The following is a 17,359-nucleotide window of genomic DNA, read 5'->3' on the forward strand; positions in this document are numbered from 1 at the left end:
CCCTCCCTGCCATTTAACGAGGATCTTCCTGTTACGTGTTGGGAAACCCAGACCAGACTAGTAACCTCTCCCATTATGATGATGATCTTATATCAAAAGGATTATTATTTTTATTATTTGGTGATGCGATTTACTGTCTGCCTGTGTACATGTGCACACATGCTCTGTAATCTCTCTGCTGCCTGCTGACTTCATACAAAGTGCTTTTGTGAGGATGCTTTTAGTATATTATGTGTAGTGCGTGGCTTTAGCATGCCAGCTGCTCTAACTCATTGTGAGGGGGTGAATGTATTGCATCTGAAGCCATCTGATAGAGCCTGGTGCTGTGCCATAGGCTTTGTTCCTTTCGGTAATGGAAGAATAGAGTTTTGCTGGCTCTACTGTGTGTGTGTGTGTGTGTGTGTGTGTGTGTGTGTGTGTGTCTGTGTGTGTGTGTGAGTGGTTGAAGCGTTATTTGGCATGGCTTTGAGCTCACTCTGTTTAAACCTCTGTGAACTGTAGTGAGGCCATTACTGGGGCACGACACTACTGTCTGCTCTGTGTGTGTATGCGTGTGTGTGTGTCTATGTATGTGTGCATGTGTGCGCACGAACAAACGTGTGTGTGTGTGTGTGCATGCATGCGAGCGTGTATGAGTGTGTGCCTGAGTGTGCCTGAGTGTGCATGTGTGTGCGTGCGTGTGCGTGTGCGCGTGTGTGTGTGAGTGCCTGAGTGTGCCTGAGTGTGCGTGTGTGTGTGTGTGTGTGTGTGTGTGTGTGTGTGTGTGTGTGTGTGTGTGTGTGTGTGTGTGCCTGAGTGTGCTTGTGTGCATGCGCAGTACTTTTACTGCAGTCTGCAGTCTGCCAAGGCCGTCTGGAGTGAGTGAGAGGGAAACAATGCTCTCAGTGCCTGGACGTCTACTGCAGCGGTGAAAGAGGACACACTCGTACGGTATGCACTGTGAGACAGACAGACAGGCACACACACACACACACACACACACACAGTCAGAGAATCTCAACCCTCTCTTGCCAACATTGTTTAGCTGCAAAGTGTTTACGTCCTTTTATACAGACAGTATCATCAGGGAAAATTGCACACTGCAGGCGGGTTAGCACGTATACACACACACTCGGAGGCTTTTCCTTCCTTAGCTATATTTAGTAGCCGTTGCACCTCCGAGACAACCACGCTTGAAGAGGCAGCAGTTGAATGGAATCTGATGACATCACAGGAAGAGAGAGGATGGGGGGAGGGTCTTTGTGGCAGGACAACAGACGTGTCATCATCTGCGCCCATTCAATATGACATCATTAGCTACTTGCAGTCTGCTATTTTCGTTTGAATCAACCATGATTTGCCATAACGTAAATGTGTCTGTCAAGATGAGCAATGAGTAGAGACTTGTATGTTTACACACTTCCAGGACTTCAAGTAGTCATACAGTTTACACTTGCCCAGTGTCCTCAACTGGAATTCTGACATAATTTATTTTCTTGTATCAGAGAACACAGGTGTAAAGTAAGGTGTGTTTGTATGTGTGTAGTGTGTGTGTGTGTGTGTGTGTGTGTGCGTGTGTGTGTGTGTGTGTGTGTGTGAGTTCAAATCCAGGGTGCTGGATGTGGGTATACATGATCAGCATGGGCAGAGACACACACGTGGCTGGCGTGAGAGCAGAGACACACGTGGCTGGCGTGAGGGCAGAGACACACGTGGCTGGCATGAGAGCAGAGACACACACGTGGCTGGCATGAGAGCAGAGACACACGTGGCTGGCGTGAGGGCAGAGACACGCGTGGCTGGCGTGAGAGCAGAGACACACACGTGGCTGGCGTGAGAGCAGAGACACGCGTGGCTGGCGTGAGAGCAGAGACACACGTGGCTGGCGTGAGAGCAGAGACACACGTGGCTGGCGTGAGAGCAGAGACACGCGTGGCTGGCGTGAGAGCAGAGACACACACGTGGCTGGCGTGAGAGCAGAGACACACACGTGGCTGGCGTGAGAGCAGAGACACACACGTGGCTGGCGTGAGGGCAGAGACACACACGTGGCTGGCGTGAGAGCAGAGACACACACGTGGCTGGTGTGAGAGCAGAGACACACACGTGGCTGGCGTGAGAGCAGAGACACACACGTGGCTGGCGTGAGAGCAGAGACACACACGTGGCTGGCGTGAGAGCAGAGACACAGACACACACGTGGCTGGCGTGAGAGCAGAGACACACACGTGGCTGGCATGAGAGCAGAGACACACACGTGGCTGGCGTGAGAGCAGAGACACAGACACACACGTGGCTGGCGTGAGAGCAGAGACACACACATGGCTGGCGTGAGAGCAGAGACACACACGTGGCTGGCGTGAGAGCAGAGACACACACGTGGCTGGCGTGAGAGCAGAGACACGCGTGGCTGGCGTGAGAGCAGAGACACACGTGGCTGGCGTGAGAGCAGAGACACACGTGGCTGGCGTGAGAGCAGAGACACGCGTGGCTGGCGTGAGAGCAGAGACACACACGTGGCTGGCGTGAGAGCAGAGACACACACGTGGCTGGCGTGAGAGCAGAGACACACACGTGGCTGGCATGAGAGCAGAGACACACACGTGGCTGGCGTGAGAGCAGAGACACAGACACACACGTGGCTGGCGTGAGAGCAGAGACACACACATGGCTGGCGTGAGAGCAGAGACACACACGTGGCTGGCGTGAGAGCAGAGACACACACGTGGCTGGCGTGAGAGCAGAGACACACACGTGGCTGGCGTGAGAGCAGAGACACACGTGGCTGGCGTGAGAGCAGAGACACACGTGGCTGGCGTGAGAGCAGAGACACACGTGGCTGGCGTGAGAGCAGAGACACACACGTGGCTGGCGTGAGAGCAGAGACACACACGTGGCTGGCGTGTGGCCGATCTTCCTCTCCAGCGCCTGCTGCACATTGCAGAGCTTCTCTGAATCCAAAAGCTTTTATATGTCCAAAGTCAGACAGTTGGCTGACTCCCCCGCGCTCCTCTGGCCATGGGACACACCGCAACACTCACTCTCTCCACCCCCTGTCCATCTCTCTCTCTCTCTCTCTCTCTCTCTCTCTCTCTCTGTCTTCCACTCTCCCTCTCTCCTCCCTTTCTGGATAATGAGATTAAGCAGCGTGTTCCTGACAGTGTGACGCCCTCATGCTGGGCTTGGCTGGTGGACGTGCAGGTCCGGCTGGTCACCGGGCACCGGGCCCCGCGTGGGTCTCTCACACACCACTCACCATATGAGGTGGCAAAGGAGAAGAGGCAAAGTCTCCATGCTTTCTCCCAGCAGGACAGCTTGTCCACAGAGGCTCAGAAAAAGGGCTACATGGAGAATGATGATGATGGTGAGGAGGAGGAGGAGGAAGAATAGGAGCAGGAGGATGATAATGATGATGATGATGATGATGATGATTATAATGTGTGCTTATGTGATTGTGTGGGCAGATCTATGTCTTCAACCTGAAAGTTGCAAGCAAAAATTCCCCCTTGGATTCTACTTCACACTTGGACTGAATCCGATGACGCTCGTCAAACTTGAAATACCCCTGATGAGTTTGTTCAGAATGAGGGAATTTAGAGCCTATGCAGCCCTGAGCCTGATGAGAGTAGATTATTAGACAGTGGAGGATGATGTGAGCAGTGCTTTAAAGTCACGGCGATGGTATAATCTCTGAGGCCATCGGAGGGATTGTAGCATGTCCTCTAATCTCACATCATGTATGTGTGTTCTCTCCTCAGATTGACCTAGAGCCAGAGGGCAAAGTCTACGTCATCATCGACCTGTCAGGGTCCTCCAGTGAAGGTAATTCATGCTCCACTTCAGTTGTTTTGTTAGTTTGAATCGGTCCCCTGAATGTGAGTGAGAAGATCTGATGTGGGTTCTGATTTTTTATTCAGTGGACGGGTCTCACATTTTCCTGCACTTCTGATGCATGTACAGTACACCAACTGGATATACTGGAACCCAGCTGGAATTGTGTGTGTGTGTGTGTGTGTGTGTGTGTGTGTGTGTGTGTGTGTGTGTGTGTGTGTGCACGTGTGTGTGTGCGCATGTATGTATGTGTGCATGTGTGCATTTGTTTGTGTGCATATGTGCTGGAGATAGCATCAGGTATATCCCACTCTTTTAAACTGCGAGCGTGTGTGGGAGCTAGCACAGTGAAGATGACGATGAGGATGATGATGAAGATGACATTGTCGGAGATAACTCTAGAGTTCCCACTGCTTCAGCAAGCTCACCACAGTCAGACTGAGCACAGTGCACACCTCGTCACTTACAGGATCTCGCTCTCTCTCTTTGTCTCTCTCTCTCTCTGTGTCTCTCTCTCTGTCCGTCTCTCTGTCTCTCTCTCTCTCTCTCTCTCTCTCTCTCTCTCTCTCTCTCTCTCTCTCTCACACACACACACACACACACACACACACACACACACACACACACACACTTTGGCTTAGCTCAGCAACGTTCCGCACAAGTGCAACATGGCCTTTCCCTGGCTCAGAGAAAGCCATCAGTGGACAGTGTTGGATCAAACTTTGAGAAGCAGATTTTGTTTTGTTTAAACAATACTGAGAGCATTCCTCTTCCCAAAACACAGTCTGTTCTTTAGACAAATAAGTTAAACACACTGAGCTAGTTTTACCAACCTTATGCAATAATAGCCCCCTGAATTCCAGAGTACACTGACAAATTTAGCAGACACACAGAAAACACAAACACACAGATGGTCGATTAGGGTGTAAATGATAGTGGTCTCGGTGGGTGGTTGACACTGTGATCATGGCCCCCTGCTGGGAGGTGTTGGTAACTAATTTCACTTTAACCCCAGCATGTCTACACTCAGTGCAAACAACCAATCAGGGCTAATGTCTGGGCGTGGCTTCATGTGCTCACTGCTGACTCATTTTGCATGCAGCCCTAATGAAAGTGCAACATCTTTCATGTCTCATTTGAATGGGCTTGTTCCCATAGGGCGGCACTGGGCCGTGAACCCTCCCCTCTCAAGGTGGCAGTGTCCACTGTGCTCACATGCCCATTGATTCTTGGTTGATTTGCTTCATTGATCCATAGCGCTCATCCTGCTGGGCCTGGTGCTGCTGATCTTGCATCCATACACACACACACACACACACACACACACACACACACACACACAACCACGAATCACACAAGTGTGTGTGTGTGTCTGTGTGTGTCTGTGTGTGTGTGTGTGTGTGTGTGTGTGTGTGTGTGTGTGTGTGTGTGTGTGTGTGTGTGTGTGTGTGTGTGTGTGTGTGTGCATATTCATTGAATACATTTTGTGTTTTCAGAACAAAAAAATGCCTGGAAACCCAGAGAAAAACATTAGGAGTCTTCTGTGAGAAATGCTGAGATTAGCAGACATACCCAAGTCTCAAATGCAGGTTCTACAGGTGGTAAACACAGGCACCCACATGAACCTTCCCCATCACCCTCCTTATTAAAACAATTACATGGTCCTGAGAGATAAACAGCTTTTAACAAGTTTATTTTTTTTAATTGATGCAATTAAACAATTACAATTAATTACAAAACTGGAACTCCACATGTGTGTCTGGGATGCAGCAGCATTGTACATGCATATATGGCCAATATACTTATGTCACCCAGACCACGAGAACTATGAACACCTTCATTCACTCTGGGACCTGCTATGGATGTGTCCTCACTATTGAATTAACTTATTGAATCAACTTGTTGGCAAACTGAAATGATGCAACAGTGACCTGTGGCCACACTGCTCATGCTTCCATAGGGTTAAGTGACATTTGGGAGGTCATATTTTTGGAAGGCACAGTATCTGGAAAAAAAGACACTTACCCAATAGATTTTGTTCATCGATGCTAATTGCGACTGGGTCATGACCTCCGACCTCTGCCATTGCAGCAAGTGTGAGCAAAGTTCCCTGCGCTGAGACAGTGGAGAAAAGAGAACCTTTCCCTCTCTTTTTCTACAGGCACACACACACACACACACACACACACACACACACACACACACACACACACACACACACACAGGAGAAACAGTGTGGAGGAGTTGAGCTATTGAGCTATTTTCAGTGATGCCTCCAGCTATGCAGTCCTGGATAGCATAGAAACTGCAGCTCCCCACAATGCCTGAACAATTACCCACAATCCCACTGGCCTAGCCCTCACCTGCTGTACAGAAGTGAGGGTTAAGAGTCGTAAATTGAATCTGGATTCATGTCTGCTGACTCCCCTGTTCCCCGCCACTTACACAGACTGACTCCGCATCGCGCTGAACTGTGGAGTGACACATGGAGTGAGCTCCGTTTACCAAAAGCAGATCTTGCTGTAAAACAAACAAACAAAACCTTTAACAGAAGAATTATGGGCCACATTCAAGAAAGGCTGAAATGGAAGGTACTGGCACATGCATGTCAGCCGCACCTCCCACGAACATGAACTGGAGTTAATGACATGCTTCGATTCTCCATGTTCCCACGCCTTTCTTAATCATTCTACCCCTCAGCGCTGTGTGCTGATGACTGCACAGAGGTATTTATGGCTCCGTTCCTCTCTAAAGGCCAGCACTGGTCATCTGCCAGCGCATTTTATTAAACCAGTCTAAAATATGTGTGTATGAAGTAGTCAGAGCCTGAGAAGTATAAACATGAAAACACACACTGGAAGAGGAAGCCCAAGGCCCAGCAGCCCTGCTTGTGTGTGACCCATGTCCTGTTTTTGGCACACACCTCCCATCAAAGGAGTTAAACGCTCAGCTCCTGTCTTTATTCGCCTCTGTTCGCAGCGCTCCACGTATTACCCAAATGACTCACCTGCATCTGAACAGCTCACCCAACTGGATCACAGTCATTAACTAACACTGAACTGAGTGTGTGGAGTGGTCGTGTACCCAGAGAGGCTCAGTGTGTGCGGGGGTGTTTCTGTCTGTCTGAGTGTCTGTCTGTGTGTCTGGAAATGTTTCTACTGGGTCCAGCATATTGGCGAGCCAAGGCTCGGAGTCTTAAAATAGCCAGTAAGACTGAGCCATGAATTAACACATGGGCCCACACACACACACACACACACATATGCACACTTAAGTGCACTTACAGACCACTTTATTAGAGGTGAGACAGGTGATGCACATGTGTGAGTGGCTCTGACTGTGGTGGAGAGCTTCCAGACAATTGTAAGACAATTTTACCATTTTTAAATAGATGTGGTATTTCTTTGAGGCAGTTTAAAGTGCATCAGTGTCTGATTGCACAGTAGAATTTCCTGCAATGTCAGCATTCCAAGTGAACTGAAATACATGAGGTTTTCTTCACCAAACCGATGTACAGGTACATTTCATTTACTGCTAAAATGTAAATTTCCAAAACTCCACACAAGACCATATCAACGCCATCAAGCTTTTTCATAGAGGAAGAAAAGAATCCCTCTCTTAGTTGACGGCATCTCAGAAATAATTGAAGTGAATCATGATATTCTTCTAGCTGTTCATGGGAAACAAATTAAACTTGAGTTACTAGACACTTAAAAAGTGATATTGAAGAGCTGAAAGTGAGTGTCAAATTTATCCATAAACTGACTGAGGAGGTTTGGAAAGAGAATGAAATGATGAAATAACTGTTACTCAGTTACAGCCCACTGTAAGCAGGTTATAAATGGAAAATAAGGCAGTCGTATAAACAACATTAGTGCTGCAGTATCATACTGTGCGGGGTAATATCTTATGCTATGTGGGGTAATATCTCATACTATACGGGACAATATTATTTTCACTGAAATCATTGAAGGGAATCCCTCAAGACAGTCTTGAAATTGGACTGCACGATTTTTTTTCATCTGAAATTACAACCACAAGAGGCTGAATCGATTACAGGCCACAGAGTTGGGAGCCCCTAGGTCAATCTAAATGTCCCTGCATCCATTGATGGGTAGTCAACTCACCTTACTTGACTCACACATGAGCTTAAGTGACATCCCATTCCTAATCCATAGACTTCAATATGACGTTGGTCCACCCTTTGCAGCTAGTTTCAACTCTTCTGAGAAGGCTGTCCACAAGATTTAGGAGTGTGTTTATTTGGATTTTTGACCATTCTTCCAGAAGGACATTTGTGAGGTCACATACTGATGTAGGACGAGAAGGCCTGGCTCTCTGTCTCCGCTCTATATCATCCCAAAGGTGTTCTATCAGGTTGAGGTCAGGACTCTGTGCAGGACATTCAAGTTAATCCACACCAGACTCTGCCATACATGTCTTCATGGACCTTGCTTTGTGCACTGGTGCACAATCATGTTGGAAGAAGAAGGGGCCAGCTCCAAACTGTTCCCACAAAGTTGGGAGCATGGAATTGTACAAAATGTCTTGGTATGCTGAAGCATTCAGAGTTCCTTTCACTGGAACTAAGGGTCCAAGACCAACTCCTGAAAAACAACCCCACACCATAATCCCCCTCCACCAAACTTTACACTTGGCACAATGCAGTCAGACAAGTACCATTCTCCTGGCAACCACCAAACCCAGACTTGTCCATCAGATTGCCAGATGGAGAAGCTCGATTAATCACTCCAGAAAACGCACCTTCACTGCTCCAGAGTCCAGTGGCGGTGTTAAATTTATCAGTCATTGAGTTTGGATTGATAATATTTATAATTTTGTATATTTCAATTCTGTTGTAATATTAGTGGGTTGAGAGCCTTAATAAAAAAGAAAGTGCTCTTAATTGGCTTGAGAAGAGCTGAGTTAGTACCCAGCACCTTCAACAAACACATGTAACTAGGCGCAGGTGGGGTCTTGGTGAAGCCCACACCACCAGGGTGGAGTCAGTTATCATCCGTTTACTCCACTCAGAACATGTCACATGTAATGAGCTTAATGGCAGACACCGTCATCCACAGAGACTTTTCAGACAGGGTTTATTTTGAAAAGGTGGCCTGCTGATAATACTCTTGATAGAGCGTTCCTGTCCTTTTTTGTTTTCAGACTTGGAACGTTTTGGGATTTGGTGAAGGTTTTGTTTAATGGATAAAGAATGTTCTCAATGTCCAAGAGTTTCAGTAAATAGAAATTGTTGTGTGTCTGGTTCCTTCGTATTGGGCAGAGGCACTAGACAGGGATCTCCCCTCACTCCGTCTGTACTGAAGCATCGCAGAACAGTTAACTCATCACACCGAATTATTCAGTGAACTCATCACATCGAATTATTCAGTTAACTCATCACAATGAATGAGCTCTCTCTCACTAGTGAGCTCTCTGGCTAGTTCTACTGTTTCTTTGCTTTGTTGTTCTGCTGTAATCAAAGACATAGTTCAAATCTGTACACATGAAGAAACTTGACATGCAACAACTGGTTGAACACAATAAATGACCTTATGATTTGGGAACAGAGAAGAGATCAATTAGACAAGATAGATGAGATGTTTTTAATGATATTGGGAGTCCATGGTTTGACAAGATATAGCATAGATTGAGATATACATAAGTGAACTGCAGACCTCGGATGGTTATTAAACATCTCCCCTGCCAACTCTGCCTCTTCTGTTCTTTTGTGTGGGTCTATGGTCTTGTGCTAAATAAAATGTAAGAATCACCTCATAGGTAAAATGCTGGAAAACCCCCAGCAGCACTCCACGACCATCCTAATGTGTGCTTGGAATTAGTGAATCTAGCTTTAGCCAGGTTAGTAACACTGGGGTTCAAATCTCTTTTACAAGGGAGCCCTGGCCAAAGCAGGCTTTATGCCCTGGCCCAGCAATTAACAGAACATTATAATACAGGAATCATAGTGATCGAAACCTTTAACCATTATATAATTCAGCCTGAACCGAATTTCTCCAATTTCAGATCTTTCTGCAATTAGTTCCTGATGGAGCTTTGTAGGTAAAAGCTTCCTTACCAAATGTACATAGTACTAACAGACCTGCTTAATAAGAACACTAATTAGACATAACCATCGATTTGAATATTGCTAGAACTATTAGAATGTTAATTGAGTCTCATTTATTAATGAAAATACAAATGCCAGTGACACTGCTGTTTTGAGAGTGACCTTACCTGTAAACACATAATCCTCATCAGTGGTCATCAGAGGCTGACTGATGAAATGCACATGTGCCAACGGAGAGGTTCGGTTCTAATAGTAGACAACAAAATGTCTTTACAGAACAGCCCTGTGTACGCTGTGCCCGCCCACGTGGCCTTTCAGCCTCACCTGAACTCTCTCCCAGGGTTCATGTGTCCTCGGTGTGCTGAGCCCCATGCCACTTATCATGCAAATATATGCGTGGTCAGTGGCTGTGTGCTGGGGGGAAAGGGGTGGCGTTGGAGGGAGACACTATTTTTAGCCATTCTGCCTCTCTCTGTCTTTCTCTCTTGATGTTCTCTGTAGGTTGGGAGCTGCAATGTGCTCCAGGCTTGAGCTTTTCCTCTCTTCTTCCATCCTTTCTTTCTCTCCTCCCACTTTGTCCTTTATCTTTCTCCCATTTGCTTTCTCTCTCTCTCTCTCTCTCTCTCTCTCTCTCTCTCTCTCTCTCTCTCTCTCTCACACACACACACACACACACACACACACACACACACACACACACACCTTCCTCTTTCCCCTTAGGTTGCGGCACAAACAGATTGATCCAGGAGTGGGTTCAGGCAGATTGATTAGTTCAAGAGTTGCTGATTGATTGGTCCAGGAGTAGGTTCAATCTAATCAATTAGTCCAGAAGTGGGTTCAAGTAGATTGTGTGGTTCAGGTCTGGGTTCAGACAGATATATTAGTTCTAGAATGGACTCGGGCAATTTGATTGGTCCAGGAGTGGGTTTATGCAGTTCGATTGGTCCAGCAGCAGGGCTCTTCTAGTCTCTATCTATGTTTGTTCAGCGGGGCAGTCTGGGCGTGCTGATCGTTTAGATTGCGGGAGTCGTCATGGAAACGAGCTTGCGAGCTCAGGTTTTTCGAGGGGCAGAGAAAGCGCAAGGTCTGGAGAAGAGAAGAGAGAGTGAGAGAGAGAGAGAGAGAGAGAGAGAGAAGGAGAGAGAGAGTTTGAAAGACAAAAAGACTAGAGGAGTGGATGAATAGATGCAGAGGAAAGATAGAGCATGTATAATAGTAAGAGAGACGAATGACACAAAGCAGAGTTTAGCACTTATGCTAATGAACTGTTTAGTGTGTGTTCAGTTTTGGTGTCTTTGCAGTTCAGGTGTGCTGCACATTCAGGTGTGCTGCACATTCAGGTGTTGTTCAGATGTGCTGCATGTTCAGGTGTGCTGCACATTCAGGTGTTGTTCAGGTGTGCTGCACGTTCAGGTGTGCTGCACATTCAGGTGTCGTTCAGGTGTGCTGAACATTCAGGTGTGCTGCACATTCAGGTGTCGTTCAGGTGTGCTGCACATTCAGGTGTGCTGCACATTCAGGTGTTGTTCAGGTGTGCTGCACATTCAGGTGTTGTTCAGGTGTGCTGCACGTTCAGGTGTGCTGCACATTCAGGTGTCGTTCAGGTGTGCTGAACATTCAGGTGTGCTGCACATTCAGGTGTCGTTCAGGTGTGCTGCACGTTCAGGTGTGCTGCATGTTCAGGTGTTGTTCAGGTGTACTGTAAGTTCAGGTGTGCTGCACATTCAGGTGTCGTTCAGGTGTGCTGCACATTCAGGTGTGCTGCATGTTCAGGTGTCGTTCAGGTGTACTGTAAGTTCAGGTGTGCTGCACGTTCAGGTGTGCTGCACGTTCAGGTGTGCTGCATGTTCAGGTGTCGTTCAGGTGTACTGCACGTTCAGGTGTGCTGCACATTCAGGTGTGCTGCACGTTCAGGTGTCGTTCAGGTGTACTGCACGTTCAGGTGTGCTACACATTCAGGTATGCTGCACGTTCAGGTGTCGTTCAGGTGTACTGCACGTTCATGTGTGCTGCACGTTCAGGTGTCGTTCAGGTGTACTGCACGTTCAGGTGTGCTGCACGTTCAGGTGTGCTGCACGTTCAGGTGTGCTGCCAGCTCAATGTGCTTTTAGTTCCAAAGCCTAGAACATAAGGCTCGCTTCCTAACGCCACTGCAGTTTGAATGCAGCATTTTGTGTATGCATTTAGTGGGGGAGTTTTCTGCTGTAATCTAGAGAAAGACAGGGAGTGTGTGTGTGTGTGTGTGTGTGTGTGTGTGTGCGCGTGTGCGTGCGTGTGTATGTGTGTGTCATTTGCCAGATGGCTAGTTAGATAACATCTTTGCTCAACACACCACAGCACCTACATCATATCAGTGTATTTATTCTTTGCATCCACCGCCTGTCCAGTGTGTGTGTGTATGTGTGTGTGTGTGTGTGTGTGTGTGTGTGTGTGTGTGTGTGTGTGTGTGTGTGTGTGTGTGTGTAAAGAGAGACAGTGAGGAGAGATAAAAAACCGAGCACAGCCGTCTTGAAAATTCTGGTGACCCAGTTAATAGGTCCCACAAAGGATGTCTTTATTTTTTTTTTCTTTATTTCGGCTTCTCTGTCTCTATTTCTATTTAAATTGTTCCCCTTAGCTTCAGCTGAACGTTTTACACATAAGATGTTAGATGACGTCTATCATAGTCTGTCACAAGTTCAAACCAGTCAAGCCGCTGGATTACATACTTGCTACTTCATTCAATATTATTAACAATGTGACAGTATCGCTGGTCCATAGAATTGACCATGTATCCCTTCACTGTGGTTCCAGCAGATGTATGCTCCAGCCCCCCTTACGCTGGTGAATACTGTTTTAATTAGCATGTGTCCTGGCCGCGGCAGGGTTGGAGAGTGCTTGTGGTGCTCTCGTACGGCCTGTCTGGGGTTGAAGTGGCGTGGGCGACGGGAGCCCTGTGTTTCCCTGGCTGGCTGACCGTGGGTGGAAACTCACCTATACGCTGCAGTCTGCATGGCCCTTCATCAGCTCAGCCTCCTGCAGACACACACCGCAGCCTCCTCTCTCACACCGACAGAGGGAGGGAGGGAGAGAGGGAGGAGATGAGGTTAAGGAGAACTAGAGAGCGCAGGAAGATGGCTGCATGGTGGCGAGGGAGAGAAGATGTGAGGACGTGATGGATGGGTGAGAGAGGGAGAGATTGGTAGAGAGATAGAGAGAGATATGAAGAGAGAGAGGGAGACAGAGATTGAGAGAGAGAGAATTAATGCCATTATTATTCCAGTGTGAGAAGCATATTCTTGACCAGATGCTGGCATTGTCACTTATCTGAGCGAACAGGCGGGGGGGGGGGGACCGGTAGAGCAGGGACGATAGTCAGACTGAAGACATCCCCTATATATCATTGACGTGTGTGTGTGTGTGTGTGTGTGTGTGTGTGTGTGTGTTCGTGGTGCTGGGTTCTTGCTCTCTAAGCTGCTGGAGCACTATGCACCCACACATATCCTGCTGATGGCCCCTAACAGTGGCCCTTACAGCAGTACATACACCCCAAGCTTGGTCAATATTACTGACTTAACACAGAGACACAACACACTATTGAGACAGTACACAGCATGGTTCTTCTGAGGCCTGTAGTGGGGATCATAGGGAGGGCTGTGTGTGTGTGTACATGCGCTTAGAGGAATTAACCTTCTGCTAGTGCCCATACAGACACACAGAGTGCTGTGTTGTGCCCGAGCGATGGAGAGTAGCTTGGGGACAGGGAGCTGTTCTGGGCTGCCTCTCTGAGCACCGCCGGGTTTCGGGCCAGCCGTCTTAGTTCCAGTGCCCAGCACAGTGAGGGCAGGTCCCGCTGAGCTGTGCTGGGCTGACCCTCGGCCTGCGGGACTCTGATGCACATGACTGAGCAGGACATGGAGGGTCAGGTGGTCCCAGGCCTCAGGTCTTTCTCATGATGCATACACACACACACATACACACACACACACACACACACACACACACACACACACACACACACACACACACACACACACACACACACACACACAAATGCACACAGATCATATCAGATGGGAGAGGAGAGGAGAATGAAAGATGTGTTTGTTTGCAATGTGTGCTGGCATTAGGTGAGCTGAGGACAGGGGGCTTAAAGAGGCCTTAACTTGTGGTGGTGGGTGTAGGGGTTTTATTGTGGTCCAGCCCTGTTTCATGCACAACTTCCTTTGTCTGTCTCAATGATTGACAGCGGCAGCATCCAGTGAAAATGAAGAGCGAGTGTTCCGTGAGCGCATGCGACCCCGCAAGCGTCAGGGGGCAGTTCGGAGGCGTGTCCATCAGGTTAATGGGCACAAGTTCATGGCCACTTACCTGAGACAACCCACCTACTGCTCACACTGTCGAGACTTCATCTGGTAAGGCTACTATTCTTTCTTGTTCTCTCTCTGCTTGACTGTTTATCACTCTTTCAACATATTTGTTTTCTCATTCTAATTTTCAATAACACTATAATGTTTTTACTGTAGACTCATCATCCATTTAAGCTAGTTCCCACATTAAGACATGCTAATGGACCAGACAGGCAGCCATGGATATTTTTGCTTCTAACAGCCTGGTGTTTACCTCTTTTAATTATTTTTTATTTACTTTCAAGACTGTGCAGGAATTTGCATATGGAGTAAACACTGTGTCTGTGTGACACCAGACATTGTTCTCTTTTTTGGCCCTCAGTTAGAGTGTCAATCACAAATGACTTTTTTTTTTAAACCAAAGGCCCCCTCTACTGGTCAGAAATGGCATTGCAGAATCTTGGCAGCGTTCCCGTGCCGTGGAGAATTCAGATATTTATACGGGTTGAACTGAGGTTCGTCTAACACATGTTATGTGTGTTTTGCAGGGGCGTGTTAGGAAAGCAGGGATACCAGTGTCAAGGTTGGCAACTTTTACTCCTCCACGTGTGAAAAGCATTCTGTACCTAAACTATCACATGACTAGAGGTCAGAATGCCCCAGAATGTTTCATCTGAAATGCCCTAGTGCAATGCAAATATCAGAGACCGTGTCTGACTACATTTTCAGAAGGGTATTGACATTTGCTAGATATTAATGTTGGACATTGCTTGATTGCATCATATTGTTACAGCATCGTATTGATTTGTGTACTCTTTTCAGTGTGTACCTGTGTGGTGCATAAACGATGCCATGAGCTCATCATCACAAAGTGTCCTGGGCTAAAGAAACAGGACGACACTCCAGAGGAGGTTGGCGCACTTCATTTATGCAAGAGCCCACCTAGAGTTTCTGCAATACAATATTTTGAACAAATTATCTGTGGAATCATGGGTAATGTAGTTTATGTGCACAGGTTGGCTCTCAACGCTTCAGCGTAAACATGCCTCACAAGTTCAGTATTCACAACTACAAAGTTCCCACCTTCTGTGACCACTGCGGCTCGTTGTTGTGGGGGCTGATGCGGCAGGGGCTCCAGTGCAAAGGTGAGTGATCATGGGAATTGTAGTTGTGTGAAGGTGTTCAACATTCATCTGTCTCTCTGTAATAATCTGCCCTACACCTGTCTTGTCTGGGGTCTGTCTGCCTGTGTTTCAGTTTGTAAAATGAATGTTCACCGACGTTGTGAGTCTAACGTAGCTCCCAACTGTGGGGTGGATGCCAGAGGGATTGCTAAAGTCTTGTCTGATCTTGGAGTGACACCAGACAAGATCTCCAACAGCACCCAACGCAGGAAAAAGGCAAATATGCGCAGTAGAAACACCAGATTTAACTGGTATTGCACTCTGCTTTAATACAGATCATCCTGTAATGGATGGCTTTTTCAGACATGAGAAGACGATTATGGTGATGACGATGATAGATTAGAGACGGACTAATCACAGTAGAGTGCGGTGGAATTAGTGTGGGCACAGGAGAGAATTAAAAGGCTTCTGTCTGTGCTGTGTGTAGTTAACTCCAGGCCAGGATGCCACAACAACAGGATCAGAGGCCACCGCAGCGGAGGACTCAGACCGATGCAAGTCAGCTCCAACATCACCTTGTGAGCAGGGTAATAAACAGCTCCTACCCCCCTGTCTCTCTCCCTCCTTCCCTCTCTCCACCTCTGCACCCCTCCCCAACACCCTGGCACAAACAGAAATATCATTCTGTGCAATCCTTCAGGCCATGGGACCCTGACCTGTTCTGGCTGTCCTTTCTTCTCAGAGCTGGCAGAGCCAGAGAGTATCCGTAAAGCTCTGTCCTTCGGCCAGGAGCACAAGTCCTCCTCCTCTTCCTCCCCAGCCACTGGTCTCCAGGGCTCGGACAGCGAGGGCCGTGAGAATGGAGACCTGAAGAACATCCAGTCAAAGAGGATGAACCTTTCTGACTTCTCCTTCATCAAAGTGCTGGGCAAGGGCAGTTTTGGCAAGGTAGCCCCTCCTACTCCCCCCCCCCCCCCTCAAAGTTTTAGGTCATTTTTTGTTCATCATGCAACACACTGGCAATCACAGTACAGTATGTGTCAGTGCTGTGTGAATTTCCCCATTGCGGGACTAATAAAGGTTATCTTATCTTATCTTATCTTAGTGCTGAATGACGTAGCCAAGGCCCTTGCGTTTTTCCTTCATTCATAAGCAGAGGTGCACTACGTAGCTAGTTGAAGCGGACTGTGAGTAGGAGAGTGTGGTGATGAATTAATCTCTTATGCATTAAAACTAGTGCTGTCAATTCCAGGTGCCGCGATTAAAAGTCCTCACCAGGATTTTGCTCAAGCTTGCTAGATTTTCTAATTAGCAATCCAGGTAAAATTAGTGGAATCAACACAATCCAGGAAGCCTGAGCAAAATCCTGGTGAGGACTTTTAATCGCGGCACCTGGAATTGACAGCACTAATTAAAACATCTGCAGCGAGCACCATGGTAATACTAGCATGTTGTCAACCAGGCCTGAAAAGGCTAAGGAGCACGAGGTTTGACGATTGTCAGTTTACGCATAAACCCCTCTGTATGTGTGTTTGGTAAATGCAGGACTTGTTATGAATCATGAAGCATGTAATCCACAATTAATTAGGCTTTCAAAGCAATATAAGAGACGCCCGTTCTACATAGGTTTAGTTACTTGTCACATCCATTCCATACTGTATCATAACTATTATCAAGGACCTATTCATCACCCACTGTTATCCATTTTGAATACTAATTTTGTTTGTACCTGTGGGTGAAATCACTAAAACAATTATTTTGCTGGCTTTAGTCTTGTGTTTCTGTGTTCCTACTACAGTGCCTACAATGGTTTTTACAGCAACACCAACACATTCGTTTGCACTGCCTCATTTACATAGAGCTCCTATTTTATTGTGCCAGCCCACCCACTCTTGTGCAGGAATTAGCAAAACACACGTTCCAAGGTCATGAAGATACGAGCATGTTTTACCATTGCATATGACACAATCTTTGCACACCCACCCAGGGCAGTCCATTTTTAACTGGCTGCATTTCAGAATGGCTAC

The 17,359-nt window shown here is 47.3% G+C and overlaps 1 protein-coding gene across 1 annotated transcript in view; it reads left to right on the plus strand.

The window, feature by feature from the left end:
• Positions 1-17,359, plus strand: part of prkcea (protein kinase C, epsilon a) — a 48,556-nt gene that overhangs the window by 9,780 nt on the left and 21,417 nt on the right. The window contains exons 2-9 of the mRNA XM_076999725.1: positions 3,738-3,801; positions 14,109-14,274; positions 14,757-14,791; positions 15,031-15,119; positions 15,224-15,353; positions 15,466-15,608; positions 15,820-15,919; positions 16,075-16,280. Of these exons, the coding sequence (XP_076855840.1) occupies positions 3,738-3,801; positions 14,109-14,274; positions 14,757-14,791; positions 15,031-15,119; positions 15,224-15,353; positions 15,466-15,608; positions 15,820-15,919; positions 16,075-16,280 (933 nt within the window). The remainder of the gene's footprint in view (positions 1-3,737; positions 3,802-14,108; positions 14,275-14,756; positions 14,792-15,030; positions 15,120-15,223; positions 15,354-15,465; positions 15,609-15,819; positions 15,920-16,074; positions 16,281-17,359) is intronic.

The sequence above is a fragment of the Brachyhypopomus gauderio genome, chromosome 3 (assembly GCF_052324685.1).
Source record: "Brachyhypopomus gauderio isolate BG-103 chromosome 3, BGAUD_0.2, whole genome shotgun sequence".
Lineage (NCBI taxonomy): Eukaryota > Metazoa > Chordata > Actinopteri > Gymnotiformes > Hypopomidae > Brachyhypopomus > Brachyhypopomus gauderio.